The 17541-nt window shown below is 41.7% G+C and overlaps 1 protein-coding gene across 1 annotated transcript; it reads left to right on the forward strand.

Moving 5' to 3' along the window:
- Positions 1-5163: 5163 nt before the first annotated feature.
- On the forward strand, positions 5164-13793 carry LOC125384339 (carboxypeptidase N subunit 2-like). The gene is made up of 6 exons (XM_048403347.1): positions 5164-5187; positions 6939-7542; positions 7876-7973; positions 8601-8683; positions 12746-13082; positions 13611-13793. The coding sequence occupies exons 1-6, from the start codon at positions 5164-5166 to the stop codon at positions 13791-13793; spliced, it is 1329 nt and encodes a 442-aa protein (XP_048259304.1).
- The last annotated feature ends 3748 nt before the right edge of the window (positions 13794-17541 follow it).

The following is a 17541-nucleotide window of genomic DNA, read 5'->3' on the forward strand; positions in this document are numbered from 1 at the left end:
GCATCGCTACTTCATGCACAAAAAATGAATTAAATGAAGTAAATTATAATTGTTTGATAAGTGGGGCGGTCGGGTAGCCTAGTGGTTAAAGCGTTCGCTCGTCACGCCGAAGACCCTGGTTCGATTCCCGACATGGGTACATTTCTGGTGTCCCCCGCCACGATATTGCTGGAATATTGCTAAAAGCGGCGTAAAACCATACTCACTCACTCACTCACTGTTTGATAAGGAGTATCAATAACATTGACAGAAACAATGATCCCTAGAGATTAATCGACCTTCCTTGAACGTGTTAAAATCAGAAGTGTGTAGAGCTGTGAGGCATGTGCAAACTGTAGGCTCTGTTTGGGTGTTAAATTTTACAGACACAAACGTTCTTGCACAGGATGCTTGTAACTCTGTTCTAATACTTGGCATTAACATTTATATTACATGATCCCCTACATTGTTAAGGGTATATATACGCCAGATCAAACATTTCCAAAATAGAAAATAGTAATATTACAATACTTTTATAATAATTTTATTTTGTTGAATAAACCTCTATCCGCTTGTGAATACACTTGTTTCAATCTTGTGTATAAAAGACTGACAGAACGTAGCGAAATATGTCCCGAGAATGATTTTCAACTCGGTTCTAAACAATGTATATATTTCTATAAACGTAATATTTCCTGTTTCAAGACGCGAATTTGAAATGAAAGGGTTAACAGTCGTCCCTTCTGAAACTCAACCATGTCCCGCTTCCTTTCATCACAGCAGTAACTAACAAGAAAACAGCGTTATCATTATCCCACGCCATGAGGCACATTTGACTTTTTTCATATAGTTGTGCACATAGTATATCTGGTATATCTCCATCCACGGAGAAATGAGGGCTGTGGTTCAGTCGGTGTTAGTCATTTGGGTCATGATTATGCATACTGCAGTTATACACTTCATACAACACTACACAGACGACTGGACCGTGTGTTCGTGCGCTTTCACACACTGACTCAATTACGTTTAATTCCTAAACACGTGTACGGCCTTTATCCTTGAAAGTTGAAACTGCGGACCTAAAAGAGTGTTTTCCTCGAAAACACCAAGTGGGGCGAAACAGCTTGTTGTGTTTGCGAATTGAGTCGAATAAGACGATCCAGTCGGCTTTGCTACATTCAGTGTTCACGTTTAACCGCATTGGACCTGTCCTGTTCCTTTATCAAAATATTGCGATAATACTTCAATTTACATAAGCATTGCGTCACACGGATGAAATAAAGTGATTCACATTGTATGACTTTGTAACGTTGCTACGATTAAATAACACTTTAGTGTATAGACCGCCTCCGTTGTCTAGTGGTAGAGCGCCCGCCCGGGGAGCGGAAGGTTCGGATTCCATTCCCGACCGCGTCATACCAAAAGACGTTAAAAGATGGTGCTTGTTGTTGCCCTGTCTAGCGCTCGGATTTAAGGGGATTGAACTAACAACAAGGACCGGTCGGCTCGGAGTAAGTATACTGTGTCTGAGTGGGGTATTCATGTTACTCCGGCATCGTATCTCAGTGAGCTAGCATTATAAATCGGCATTAGTCCGGACTAGTACAAGCAGCCACAAACACACACACACGTGCATGCACGTCGTTATATAAGTGCAAAGGGCACGGGTGGCCCAGTCGTCTAAGGCGCCGCGATTCGCTGTGCAGAGTTGCGTCCCTTGGGCACGCCAGAAACCTATTATTGTGGGTTCGAATCCCGGTTCGCCCCGATTATGTTTCTAGGTTTGTCAGCACCATTCCCGTGCTCGTGGGTTTCACCGAAGTGGTAAACGTCTTAGACCTGCATCACTTCGGGCTTTCCTCCCACATTAAGCTGGCACGCCGTGATATAACTGGAATACTGTTAAAAGCGGCGTTAAACCCAACTCACTCACTCACTCAATTATATAAGTGCAATAATCTTGGACGAGACGTTAAACCCCATTTCCCCTCACCTCATCACCTTTAGTGTATAAAATATGAACCAACATTCCACACCACTTTAAAGTTGCCATGTACACACTTTTCAATGTATCCTACTTTTCCTATTTAATAAATTGATACCAGTAGTGATGAAAAAGGGTGCTGGACATCACGTGTTGCTGTTGATTGATTTCAGATTCTGGTGACCTGACTTTGATCAGTAGCTCCAGGATGAACGGGTAGTGATTTAAGCGTCAATACGAAGTCCCGGGTTTGATTCTCAGATGGGTAGAAAGTGCCCATGTATGGTGTCCCCCGCCGTTATATTGCTGTATCATTGCGGCGTAAAACCATACTCAATCACTCACTACAACTTGATAGCAGACGCGAATTTGAAAAGAAAAAGATTAACAGTCTTCCCTTGTGAAACTCAAGTATGTCCTGCTTCCTTACTTGACAACACTAACTCTTCATAAAAGATTACAACGACTGATTACATCAGTTTCAGCACAGCTGAAGGTCCAAAAGGGTGTTTTTCATTTGGGTTACCCAGCACTGCAGTTATATATACTCTTAAAAAAAAGAAACTTGACATGGCTGTAAAACCACTTTTGCCAAAGATCTAAAATAATTACATTAAATGAGAACCAAAGCAGAAAGATGATGTGTCTATAATTCGCGAAAACACATGCAAAGCACATAAACGTAGCGTTTGGGGATCAATTTTACAGCTTCATCCAAACGCAACCGCCTGTAAAAAACGTGCAGCACAGGATCCTGCATTTAGGCATGCAGGCCCCCCTGCTGAATGGGTATAAAAATCCACATCAAAGGCTGTTCATACAGTCCTTATAACGGCAGAATGCCAAGACTGAATGCGGCTCAACGGAACAACGCCATTGGGAGATTACAAGCTGGAGCAACTCAGCAAGAAGTGGCCAGGCACTTTGGCGTATCCAGACAGACAATCTCCGCACTGTGGACCCGATACAACAACACCAACAGAGTTGACGACAGACCTAGGTCAGGAAGATCAAGGTCAGGAAGACCAAGGGTGACAACCCAAGCACAAGATCGATACATCCGGCTGCGACACCTCCGAGACCGCACTACCACAGCCACGTCTACAACCACACAGATCCCTGGGGTACGCAGAATATCAGATCAAACGGTACGCAACAGACTCAGGGAGGCTGGACTTTTTGCACGAAGACCTGTTCGACGTCATGTATTACTGCACGTCATCTGGCGGACCGTCTGCTTTGGTGCCAACAGAGTGTTAGATGGGCACGTGCAAGGTGGAGAAATGTACTGTTTACTGACGAGTCCCAGGTGTGCGTTACAGAGACTTGATCCTACAGCCTTACGTTCTTCCTCACGTCAACGTTCATGGCGGACAGGTCCAGCAGGACAACGCTCGACCGCATATTGCACGTGTTTGTCAGGACTTCTTACAGCACAACAACATCCAGACATTACCTTGGCCATCCCGGTCACCAGATTTGTCCCCGATTGAGCATCTGTGGGACGAGTTGGATCGACGCGTTCGCAGAAGGAATCCACCGCCCAAAACACTTCCGGCGCTTCTTGATGCACTTCAGCATGAATGGCAGCACATCCAACAGCTTGTTATTGACAACTTGATTGCATCTATGGGTCGTCGGTGTCAAGCAGTGATTGATGCACGTGGTGGGTGCAACCGATACTGTCATTTTCTGTACCCCTGTGACATTAACTGTATCGTTTACGTGTGTCTGTCTAGGTGTGTCTAGGTCTAGGTTTTGAACATTGTGTACATTGATCTTCAAACAGTGTTTCAATTATGGTTTCTTTGTCCTATTTTGAAACAATCGCATTATATTACATTTTGAAAGTCAGTGTCAAGTTTCTTTTTTTTTTAAGAGTATACTTTATACATCAATGCACGGACGCTAGGTCTGTGCTTTCCTGTGATTTCAGAGGCATGTTGAGACACATAAACTATTCACATTACGTTTGTAGTAGTGGGGCTTGAATAGTTGGCTGTGTTCTGAAACATTTAGACGCCTTTTTTTATTCACCTAGCCCTTTTGTTCTGGCAACTGTACCTTTACATCTACATCAGCTGGTCAGTGTCACTCGTCTTCTATCAATATCAGAAAGACACAAGTTTGCTTGCAGTTATTTCTATTTTTAATCATTACCAAACGGTTTGTCAAACGCATATTTCATGTTGACGTTATTCTAGCGAAGCCGAGGTGCAGTCGTCTGAAGCTATGTGCAATTCGCTATGCTACGTTGTGTTCCTTACGCGTGCCAAAACCCGAAGACTTCAGGTTTGCGTGAGTGAGTGAGTATGGCTTTATGCCGCTTTTAGCAATATTCCAGCAATATCACGGCGGGGGAAACCGGCTGGCATCGAACCCGTGTCTTCGGCGTGACGAGCCAACGCTTTAACCACTAGGTTACCCCACCGCCCCCACTTAGGTTCGAATGAATACGATTTGTCAAGCACCATACCTATGCTCGTGCTAAGTGTATGGTTTGTCAAAGTACGGATACAGCTTTTTGGCATAGATTGCGTGCGTGCGTGCGTGCGTGCGTGCGTGTGTTGTTACCAGGCTGAAAATAGCTGCAACAGTAATGATGCCTGGATGAGCAATGTTTGTTCAGTCATAAAGATATGATAAGTGACGAGGAAATGGGCATGAATATCACATCAGCATGACACCTCAGGGCTCATTTAGCGCTCGGGACGTATGTGTAACGCATGGCTTGATATCTATACAATTTTCAGAGTGTATTCAACATCGCCGTTGATGCTTCACTTACAGACATAGCTGCAGGTATGTTAAATAGTTCTTTTGGTTTAAACTAACTATTACTAAAGGAAGAGGTACCAGTGATTTGCAAGTAACTGTCCAACTAAAATATTAGTAATCAGTACGTTCCCCTCGTTCGCCTCAATGAATGTCTGACAGGCACGATTGATAATGCTTCTAAAGGTTCATTAGCATCGGCAACAGACCTTGTACATTATTTAACAGAAGATGACCCTTACACATAATTGTGTCAGGCAGCGAATGTGTGTTAAGCATATCGGTCAGCAATATCCCAGCGACACACAGAAAGTTCCGCAACATTTTCATTTGTCATTTCTGAATGAGTGAGTGGGTACGATTTAACGACCCCCCACCCACAGCGTAGACGACAATAGGTCCCTATTATACACGCCCCTAACACCATGTCGGGGGCACGGATGGCCCAGGTATCGGATCGGATCGTCTAAGGCGCCGCGATTCGCTGTGCAGAGTTGCGTCCCTTGGGCACGCCAGAAACCTATGATTGTGGGTTCGAATCCCGGTTCGCCCTGATCATGTTTCTGGGTTTGTCAGCACCATACCCGTGCTCGTGGGTTTCACCGAAGTGGTAAACGTCTGAGACCTGCATCACTTCGGGTTTTCCTCCCACATTAAGCTGACACGCCGTGATGTAACTGGACTACTGTTAAAAGCGGCGTTAAACCCAACTCACTCACTCACTCTAACAGCATCTAGGAGGCACTGGCGATTTATTCTGATCAGACATTCCTACATGGCAGTTATAGTTGTGACTTGATACTCATGTCCTCGTTTCGAACTAACATGCTGCGGTACATATCAAATTAATTCAAGATTATCAGGCGGTTGCGTTAAAACATGTCAAATGCGATATTACTTATGTATTTTAAACACAAAGACAGTATAAAACCGCACAGCTTGAACGCATCACGTATTTACAAAGCCTCTTTTATTGCCCTATGTCAGATATAGATATTTATCACTATTAAACTGACACGATATGGAGGCATTTTATTGGTTATAATAGATATCTTTGTTTTTTTAAATTATCAACTCTGCCAAAATACAACGAAAAAGTGATTTTAGATGTTTATTTTATATATCTTATAATTAATCAACAAGTGACAATCTTTTGTTCAAAATTGGCTCACCTCATTGTCATTGATGTGGGTTTCATATAGCACAATATTGCATAATGAGAAGGACGTGTGGCCGAAAACTCTCATCCGTGTAACGTTGAGCCCATAAATTCACCATAACTTGCACCAAGTGTGTTCTACCAGTGTAGATACCCGCCCTTATCATTACACTACCACCACCAAGTCTGCAGTTTCGTGCATAACGTTCCCCGCGACGCCTGTAAACACGACGTCTACCACCAGCACGGCTAACCATAAAACGTGACTAAACCAAACGTGTTTTCCATCGCGGTTGAGGCCATACTCTGTGACCTTGACACCTTTGACGTCGCAGCCGACTATGCAGGTCCCTCAAAATGACACCTCGAACGACTAGAGCGAATACCTGTGCTACCTGTGCTCCAGTAGTCACACGTATTCGACCGGATCAAGGAAGGTCACGTGTTGCCTGGCGTCTGATAACGGTTCCAGTCTTGTAATGGTGCTTGGTGCTACTTGGATAAACCTGGCTACAGCTGAAAATGATTATCATGTATGCAGTTGGCCGATGACGTTGTTGCGTTTGGCTTCCGTCAGCCGTGGCATGTTTTCGCTGTTCTCTTGCTGTAAGACTGTGATGACATGCAAATGAAAACCCAAGGTTTTTATAACCCAATAAGTTTTTTCTTTTGTCGATTTTTCCATTCTTACCACACTAATGAAACCCAAACAATGCACAAATGACAAATTCATTAATGCCTATCAAACAATTCATTTCATTTTTGGTATTAAATGTGTATTGCTGTCGGCAACACTATATCATATATTTACTGCTATTTACATTTAACTACTTTTAAGTGTTTTTTTTACAGGGTATAAGTGGAGACACTTCTACACATCATGGCTAATGGCTGTTGGATCGTTCTTTGGATAACAATTTGTACAGCTCCATCGCTAACAAATGTTGATGAAGAAGAGTATGTATCATGTGGAAAGGTGTTTACAGAGTGTTTCCAAAATCTGTGTAAATGTTCTCCAAACTGTGTCATTTGCACAAATAGGGGAAGAAATCTTACAAGTATTCCGGATTTACAAACTTCAATAACATCTCTGAACTTTTCTTCAAACTATCTAAGTGGGATTACTGGCTGGAGGTTCTTGATCTTAGATACAACAATGTGCATGAAGAGGTTCTTCAGAAATCATTTCACAGTTTGCAAAATACAGTTCGACTTATTGATGTATCAAATAACAGATATTTGTGGAATCTTACAGACGATTTTGTGCGTGGGCTTTCGCGACTCAAATTAAAGATTCTTTTAATCGAGCATGCTCACATCCGACAATTGAATTTTTCAGTGATATCTCGCCTGAAGTCACTGCGTGTTTTAAATGTTTCTCATAATAACATTTCTTGGACAACAGCTGATGTTCCCTGGTATTTGACTAACATTTCGTTCCTTTCAAACTCCCTGACAGAGCTTCCCAGATTTTGTGTTCATACGAATTATTCACAACTTCGATTTTTAGATTTGCGTACAAATGCCATAGGATATATATCAAATGTTAGTATGAAATGTCTCACAGATTTGGAACACATCAGTTTAGAAAACAATTTTCTGTTAAGGATTCATTCAGATACATTTTCATCATTATCAAACCTTCAATACATTTCTTTTAATAATGCTTTCAGAATATACTCAACCAATGAGGTGCTTGAGGAATATGCAATTAATAATAGTGCTGTTAAAAAGCTTTATCTGGCAGGCATTGTTAAATTTGGTTATTTGGATTACATTTTTAACCCAAAGGCACTGAGAGGGTGTACGGGCGTTACGTGGTTGGACCTGTCCTACAACTCTATGATCTATTTGAACAATAGCTATCTAAAAGCACTCCTTTCTGGCCTTGACAAAATAGAGGTGCTACGAATGCCAAGGTGTCAGTTATCCTTTTTTCCAAGTGTAATATCGAACTTCCGGGAACTTAAAGAAATTGATCTTCATGGCAACCGAATTATGTCGTTAGCTCCAGGAGTGTTCACCAACTTGACAAAACTCAAAACTCTGAACCTCTCACAAAATGCTATCCAGGTTGTCAGTGAAGCTGTATTTTCTATTCCAATCAGAGAGCAATTGTCAAAAGTGAATTTGGCTTTTAATAATTTTGTCTGTACTTGTGCTAACCTTCGGTTTGTTACATGGGTGAAGGCAGATAAAAGTAAATTTATTAACTTCCCAGAGTCATATCGATGTGGATATCCATTGAACCTCCAATCAACGCTTCTGATTGATGCCAATGTCTCAGAAGAGACGTGTCGGATCTCACCTTATGTGTTTCCCATAGTCTATGGTTTTTCAATAGTTTCAATAGTGTTGATAGTCGTTTTCTCCATTGCCTATAGATTACGTTGGCGCATTCGCTATTATATCCACATGTTGAGATACAAAAAGAGGAAGGAAGTTGATGAAGAGAGATACATCTATGATGCTTTTGTGGTTTATTGTGAGGATGATTCCACATGGGTAAGGAATAATATCATACCAAGGATTGAAGACGAAGCCAACTTTAAGCTGTGTATCCACGAGAGAGACTTTGTTCCTGGGAAATATATAGTTGATAACATAGTAACCAATTTGGATAATAGCAGAAACGTCATCATGGTGCTGTCTAATTATTTCATTCTGAGTCCATGGTGTCAGTTTGAACTAACTCTGATCCAGAAACAAGCTCTGGAGAAGGACGAGGGCTACGTGGTGGTGGTGCTGCTTGAAAACATTGAGGCCAGGAACATGACGTCATCACTGTATGCCCTCTTTCAGAGCACTACCTATATCACGTGGCCAGACGAGGAGGAAGATAGACATGTATTCTGGATGCGACTTAAACAATGTTTGCAGAGATAGTTTTTATAAATCAAAAATCTTTTAAGAAGATGTATAAAGAATAAATGCTCTGTTAATTCATCACTGATGATTAATATTTTTCTATGTTAAAATTGTTTTTAACTGACTTACGATTCTGTCTCTAACATTCTCTGCACCTGTACATCTAATATACATATGGTTAACAAACTTCGAATCACCAAAACGTGGTAATATTCGTGTATATATACAGAGAGATATTCCAAGGGGTAACTGACCTCAGGGTGGAGTTTCTGGAATAAATGTTGCGCATAAACAATGTACATACGCAACTGAAAATTATTAGAGGTCCAGATTGAGGGACTGCTCCCTCGTATTTGTATTGTTTGTGTACCTTAAATGTTTTCTTCCCTCGGGTTGTAATTTTAGAAATAAACGACGAGTGGGAGTGAGTTGTCGTACAATAAAACACTGCAAGGAGATAAACCACGAGACGCGCAGCCCCGAGTGGTTTATTCTCCCTGCAGTGTTTTGTTGTATGATAAACAACGATGAGATATCAATACTATGTACAACTCTTTCGAGGATGTCAGTAAATTGTACACGCTTTAAAAATATTTACATGTTTTAAAATAATGATGACTCCCCGAATACAATCCGACCTCGGCAATGTCGGACAGCTCCATATTGTGTAGAGGGGGGTAAGTTTGGTATTCTCACAATTTTCACGTCGATTAGCTGCACCTTTTCTCCCAGTGTGATATCGCTCCCACTTTTGGGTGCGATCGTGTGGCCATTGCATTAATCTGCGCTGTCCAGCTACATCTATGGGGAACAACTCATAAGACTATTTCCTCTCAAAAATAACGTCGTCCAGTTTACGACGTCATCAAGTCGCGCGCGCATGTTCGAATCTCCAGAAATGACGTCATTATAGAACAATGGTTTATCGTGAAATAAACCACGTTTCGTTCTTCATTGTTCTTTGCGATTTGTCGCGTAGCTATCTTATATTTACCTTTTAGGTGGTAACTAAATTATCACTTGGGCCTTTATTGTATATAGAACGTCTTCTTGAAGTGCAAACACTGCACCTTATCACGGTGGTCCTTTTACTCATCTTAATTCTAATGCTTATCCCTAGCATCGGATTAAAGTTTGTTGAGAGACACAAATACCAGTCTTGGCTCGCCGCTTTGGTTGAAGGACTACCGATTAGGACCGATTTTCCTAATCCGACTTAATTACTTAAATCCTTAAAGTTTTAGCTTAGTATTTTTGGTTTATACCATGCATGTATGTAATTGTGTTATTTGTTCTTCATCTCAATAAATTGTGCTGAATCTATCACGTTTTCTGCATTTTTTAAGATGAAAAATAAGCCAACACCCATCACTCAACAGTAATATATTACCTGGCACAGGGTAACATAAATGGCTTGTGAAATAAGATTATTGCACAAAGACACCGTTGATGATAAAGTGCACTTCAAGTGATACAAAGTATTATTTGGAGCCATCAACTAAGTACAATACGCCTGCTATGTGAATGTTTAACGTGCTTAGGTTCATGTAGGTTGACATTGATCGCATCTACAATGGTCAAGATCGAGTGACTTCGTTAATTGTCAGTGACACGTGGTTTCAGATTATTTTGGATTATTTTATAAATACGTTATTTACTAGTTCAAACTATTAGTTGATAAATGTAGGAACAAGGATGAACCAAATTATCTTGGTGCAGCAACTCGATGTGTGTTTGTAATGGTCCGGTGGTCGTTAGGATTCTATTCTGTATTAGGAATTCCCCACATAGAGACACACCGTGAGAACTAAAAGCGTCGCCATATGACCGAGATATTGCCTATGTGATGTTAATTTCTTATATTTTTATCACCCACTGATAAAATGAAAATAGTGTTTAAAGCGAAGTTAAACTAAACCTCACTCACAGGGTAAATGTTTGGATATGACAATACTTTTCTCATTTTATAGACAGCTGTGGACACACAATGACACATGGCTGTAGGATCGTTCTTTGGATTAAAGTTTGTACACTCGGCGTTACTATACCGCAAACAAAATTCATTGAAGAAGAAGTGGAAACGTGACAACAGAGTGTTTCAAAACCTTGTGCAAGGGTTCTCTTTATAATTATTGTTATTGTGTCAGTTGCACAAATAGGGGAAGGAGACTCACAAGGATACCCAATTTAAACCCTACAATAGAGTTTCTGAACTATACATCAAACTATCTGGGAAGGATAACAGGAGCTACATTTCGAAACATCACACAGTTGAAAATCCTATTTCTTCGTAACAACAGTATCACATACATTTCTGGTGATGCGTTCCAAGACATGTTAAGGCTGGACCTTTCGACCTAAGATACAGCAGTGTCCCTGAAGATGTTCTTCAGGAATGCTTTTACAGTTTACAGAGTAAAATTCGAATACTTGACGTGTCAAGTAACATAAATGTTCGCAATATCACAGAGGATTTTGTACGTAGACATACACGCCTGAATGTAAACAACCCGTGAAGATTCCGGGGTAGAATAGGTCTTCAGCAACCCATGCTTGCCGTTAAAGGCGACTATGCTTGTCGTAAAAGGCGACTAACGGGATCGGGTGGTCAGGCTCGCTGACTTGGTTGATGCATGTCATCAATCCCAATTGCGTGGGTCGATGCTCATGATATTAATCACTGGATTGTCTGGTCCAGACTCGATTACTTACAGACCGCTGTCATATAGCTGGAATAATGCTGAGTGCGGCGTAAAACAACAAACCAACCAACCAACTGAATGGAAACAGTCTAAATATTGAATTTTGTCAAATCAGACATTTGTATTTTTACGTGTTTTCATTACGCGTCCTACGTCTTGCTAATAACTACATATCTTGGGTGCCAGCTCTTGTACCCCAACACCTGAAGTCTATTTATTTACATTCAAACTTCCTGACAGAGATCCCAAATGTTTCGTGTTCATACCAATCATTCACAACTTCAACATATAGACATTTATCACAACGTCTCTTTGTCAAATAGTAGTTTGAATTGTCCTACAGCCTTGAAATACCTAATACTAGTTGGTAATTCATTGATTTTGATTCAGACAGATACTTTTTCGTCATTACCAAACATTAGTGTTCTTTCATTAAACAAAGTTTTCAGAAACAACGCACGACTAGAAGCATATGCATTTAATAACAGTGTTTTTAAAGCACTTTACCTCGCAGGCATTGCTAAATTCATTTAATTTGGGGATGTTGTTCACCCAAACACACTGAGAGGATGCACGGAACTTACATACTTGGACCTATCGTACAATACAATGATGAACTTTAACGATAGCTTTTTCGACACACTTCTTTGTGATCTTCAAACACGGAAGGTTCTGAGAATGCCAAGGTGTCATATCTACATTCCATCAACTTACATATATAGATCTTCATGGAAACAGAATTGTGTCATTAAATCCTGGTGTGTTCAATAGCTTGACAAAACTCAAAACTCTGAACCTCTCACAAAATGCCATCCAGGTCGTCAGTGAAGTTGTATTTTCTATACCAATCAGAGAGCAATTGTCAAAAGTGTATTTGGCTTTTAAGGATTTTGTCTGTAGGTGAGGTGAGGTGTAATTGAGTTTAACGTCGCGTCCAAGAATATTGCATTTATATAGCGACGTACATGCACGTGTGTGTGTGTGTGTAGCTGCTTGTACTAGTCCGGACAGATGCCGATTTATAGTGCTAGCCCACTGAGATACCATGCCGCAGTTTAACATGAATACCCCACTCAGACACAGTATACTGACTCCGAGCCGACCAGTCCTTGTTTTAGCCCCTTAATGCCGAGCGCCAGACAGGGTAACAACAAGTACCATCTTTTAACGTCTTTTGGTATGACGCGGCCGGGGATCGAACCCTGGACCTTCCGCTCTCCGGGCGGACACTCTTCCACTAGACCACGAAGGCGTAGATTTTGTCTGTACTTGTGCTAGTCTTTGGTTTGCTACATGGGTGAAGGCAGATAAAAGTAAATTTACTAACTTCCCAGAGTCATATCGATGTGGATATCCATGGAACCTCCAATCAACGCTTCTGATTGATGCTAATGTCTCCGAAGAGACGTGTCGGATCCCACGTGTTTTTCCCATTGCCTATGGTCTTTCCACTGCTACAGTAGTATTGATAGTCGTTATCTCCATTGCCTATAAATTACGTTGGCGCATTCGCTATTATATCCACATGTTGAGATACAAAAAGAGGAAGACAGCTGATGAAGAGAGATACATCTATGATGCTTTTGTGGTTTATTGTGAAGCTGATTCAAGATGGGTAAGGAATAATATCATACCAAGGATTGAAGACGAAGCCAACTTTAAGCTGTGTATCCACGAGAGAGACTTTATTCCTGGGGAATATATAGTTGATGTGTCTGAAGAGACGTGTCGGATCTCACCTTATCAGTTTCCCGTAATCTCTGTTTTTTTCCATAGTTTCAATAGTGTTAATAGTCGTTATCTCCATTGTCTATAGCTTAAGTTGGCACATCCGCTATTGTGTTTACATGATGAGATGTAAACAGAGACAGCGAATAGAAGAAAGAGAGGAAAGATTCATCTATGATGCATTTGTTCTGTATTGTGAAGATGATTCTGGGTAGATACGGAAGTAACCTGCTGCCAAAAAATTGAAATTTATGACAAATTAAAGTTATCCATTCATTAGAGAGCTTTCACTCCTGGGCGTTACATAGTTGACAACATTGTTAACAGTTTGGATAACAGCAGAAACATCGCCTTGGTACTGTCCGACAGTTTCAGTCAGAGTCCATGGTGCCAGTTTGAGCTGACTCTGGTTCAGAAACGTTCTCTGGAGCAAGATGAGGGGTACCTCGTGGTGGTGCTGCTTGAGGAGATACACGCCCGGAACATGACGTCATCGCTGTATGCACTGCTGCAGACGACAACCTACATCACGTGGCCTGTCGAGGAGGATGACAGACAGTTATTCTGGATGCGTCTCCGGCGTTGTTTGCAACGATGAACCTGTTGAGCAATGACATTTAACATGATTTTAAGCAGTATTATATTAGCCGTTATACAATTAGCAAAATAAAAACTTTGAGGGGCGAAATGATAAAAATAATATGGAGGAGATGTCAGAAGACATCGAACGTATTGGCCACTGGACGCTGACTTATGCCAATTTCTAACATGCCAATAGCACGTAGACGCACCGCGCATTCAAGACGCCGCATCGCTAGTTCATGCACAAAAAATGAATTAAATGAAGTAAATTATAACTGTTTGATAAGTAGTATCAATAACATTGACAGAAACAATGATCCCTAGAGATTTTTTGACCTTCCTTGAACGTGTTAAAATCAGAAGTGTGTAGAGCTGTGAGGCATGTGCAAACTGTAGGATCTGTTTGGGTGTTAAATTTTACAGACACAAACGTTCTTGCACAGGATGCTTGTAACTCTGTTCTAATACTTGGCATTAACATTTATATTACATGATCCCCTACATTGTTAAGGGTATATATACGCCAGATCAAACATTTCCAAAAGAGAAAATAGTAATATTACAATATTTCCTGTCGGTAATTTTATTTTGTTGAATAAACCTCTATCCGCTTGTGAATACATTTGTTTCTACGTTGTGTATAAAAGATTGACAGAACGTAGCAAAATATGTCCCGAGAATGAATTTCAACTCAGTTCCAAACAATGTATTTCTTTCTATAAACGTAATATTTCCTGTTTCAAGACGCGAATTTCCCGTTTCAAGACGCTGTATTATTGCTAAAAGCGGCGTGAAACCATACTCAATGATTCACTACAACTTGATAGCAAACGCGAATTTCAAAAGAAAAAGATTAACAATCTTCCCTTGTGAAACTCAACTATGTCCTGCTTCCTTACTTGACGACAGTAACTATTCATAAAAAAATTACAACGACTGATTACATCAGTGTCAGCACAGCTGAAGGTCCAAAGGGTGTGTGTCATTTGGGTTACACAGCACTGCAGTTATATATACTCTTCAAAAAAAGAAACTTGACATAGATGTAAAACCACTTTTTGACAAATATCTAAAATAATTACATTAAATGAGAACCAAAGCAGAAAGATGATGTGTCTATAATTCGCGAAAACACATGCAAAGCACATAAACGTGGCGTTTGGGGATCAATTTTACAGCTTCATCCAAACGCAACCGCCTGTAAAAAACGTGCAGCACAGGATCCTGCATTTAGGCATGCAGGCCCCCCTGCTGAATGGGTATAAAAATCCAAATCAACGGCTGTTCATACAGTCCTTATAACGGCAGTAGAGGCGGTGACAGAATGCCAAGACTGAATGCGGCTCAACGGAACAACGCCATTAGGAGATTACAAGCTGGAGCAACTCAGCAAGAAGTGGCCAGGCACTTTGGCGTATCCAGACTGACAATCTCCGCACTGTGGACCCGATACAACAACACCAACAGAGTTGACGACAGACCAAGGTCAGGAAGACCAAGGGTGACAACCCAAGCACAAGATCGATACATCCGGCTGCGACACCTCCGAGACCGCACTACCACAGCCACGTCTACAACCACACAGATCCCTGGGGTACGCAGAATATCAGATCAAACGGTACGCAACAGACTCAGGGAGGCTGGACTTATTGCACGAAGACCTGTTCGACGTCATGTATTACCCCACGTCATCTGGCGGACCGTCTGTCTTGGTGCCAACAGAGTGTTAGATGGGCACGTGCAAGGTGGAGAAATGTACTGTTTACTGACGAGTCCCAGGTGTGCGTTACAAAGACTTGATCCTACAGCCTTACGTTCTTCCTCACGTCAACGTTCATGGCGGACAGTTCCAGCAGGACAACGCTCGACCGCATATTGCACGTGTTTGTCAGGACTTCTTACAGCACAACAACATCCAGACATTACCTTGGCCATCCCGGTCACCAGATTTGTCCCCGATTGAGCATCTGTGGGACGAGTTGGATCGACGCGTTCGCAGAAGGAATCCACCGCCCAAAACACTTCCGGCGCTTCTTGATGCACTTCAGCATGAATGGCAGCACATCCAACAGCTTGTTATTGACAACTTGATTGCATCTATGGGTCGTCGGTGTCAAGCAGTGATTGATGCACGTGGTGGATGCAACCGATACTGTCATTTTCTGTACCCCTGTGACAGTAACTGTATCGTTTACGTGTGTTTGTCTAGGTGTGTCTAGGTCTAGGTTTTGAACATTGTGTACATTGATCTTCAAACAGTGTTTCAATTATGGTTTCTTTGTCCTATTTTGAAACAATCGCATTATATTACATTTTGAAAGTCAGTGTCAAGTTTCTTTTTTTGAAGAGTATACTTTATACATCAATGCACGGACGCTAAGGCTGTGCTTTCCTGTGATTTCAGAGGCAAGTTGAGACACATAAACTATTCACATTACGTTTGTAGTAGTGGGGCTCGAATAGTTGGCTGTGTTCTGAAACATTTAGACGCCTTTTTTTATTCACCTAGCCCTTTTGTTCTCGCAACTGTACCTTTACATCTACATCAGCTAGTCAGTGTCACTCGTCTTCTATCAATATCAGAAAGACACAAGTTTGCTTGCAGTTATTTTCTATTTTTAATCATTACCAAACGGTTTGTCAAACGCATATTTCATGTTGACGTTATTGTAGCGAAGCCGAGGTGCAGTCGTCTGCTACGTTGTGTTCCTTACGCGTGCCAAAACCCGAAGACTTCAGGTTTGCGTGAGTGAGTGAGTATGGCTTTATGCCGCTTTTAGCAATATTCCAGCAATATCACGGCGGGGGAAACCGGCTGGCATCGAACCCGTGTCTTCGGCGTGACGAGCCAACGCTTTAACCACTAGGTTACCCCACCGCCCCCACTTAGGTTCGAATGAATACGATTTGTCAAGCACCATACCTATGCTCGTGCTTAGTGTATGGTTTGTCAAAGTACGGATACAGCTTTTTGGCAAAGATTGTGTGCGTGCGTGCGTGCGTGCGTGCGTGCGTGCGTGCGTGTGTTGTTACCAGGCTGAGAACAGCTGCAACAGTAATGATGCCTGGATGAGCAATGTTTGTTCAGTCATAAAGATATGATAAGTGACGAGGAAATGGGCATGAATATCACATCAGCATGACACCTCAGGGCTCATTTAGCGCTCGGGACGTATGTGTAACGCATGGCTTGATATCTATACAATTTTCAGAGTGTATTCAACATCGCCGTTGATGCTTCACTTACAGACATAGCTGCAGGTATGTTAAATAGTTCTGTTGGTTTAAACTAACTATTACTAAAGGAAGAGGTACCAGTGATTTGCAAGTAACTGTCCAACTAAAATATTAGTAGTCAGTACGTTCCCCTCGTTCGCCTCAATGAATGTCTGACAGGCACGATTGATAATGCTTCTAAAGGTTCATTAGCATCGGCAACAGACCTTGTACATTATTCAACAGAAGCTGACCCTTATCACATAAATGTGTGAGGCAGCGAATGTGTGTTAAGCATATCGGTCAGCAATATCCCAGCGACATACTCTGAATGAGTGAGCGGGTACGATTTTACGACCCCCCACCCACAGCGTAGACGACAATAGGTCCCTATTATACACGCCCCTAACACCATGTCGGGGGCACGGATGGCCCAGTCGTCTAAGGCGCCGCGATTCGCTGTGCGTCCCTTGGGCACGCCAGAAACCTATGATTGTGGGTTCGAATCCCGGTTTGTCAGCATCATACCCGAGCTCGTGGGTTTCACC

This window comes from Haliotis rufescens, unplaced genomic scaffold, assembly GCF_023055435.1.
Source record: "Haliotis rufescens isolate VD_foot unplaced genomic scaffold, xgHalRufe1.0.p SCAF_3, whole genome shotgun sequence".
Lineage (NCBI taxonomy): Eukaryota > Metazoa > Mollusca > Gastropoda > Lepetellida > Haliotidae > Haliotis > Haliotis rufescens.

Bases quoted from the DNA above. Each gene is read 5' to 3' on its own strand.
- LOC125384339 (XM_048403347.1), top strand. From the start codon at position 5,164: ATGTCGGGGGCACGGATGGCCCAG. The intron at 5,188-6,938 runs GTATCGGATCGG...TTGCACAAATAG, and splicing joins CGGGGGCACGGATGGCCCAG to GGGAAGAAATCTTACAAGTA. The intron at 7,974-8,600 runs GTCAGTGAAGCT...ACTCTGATCCAG, and splicing joins CACAAAATGCTATCCAGGTT to AAACAAGCTCTGGAGAAGGA.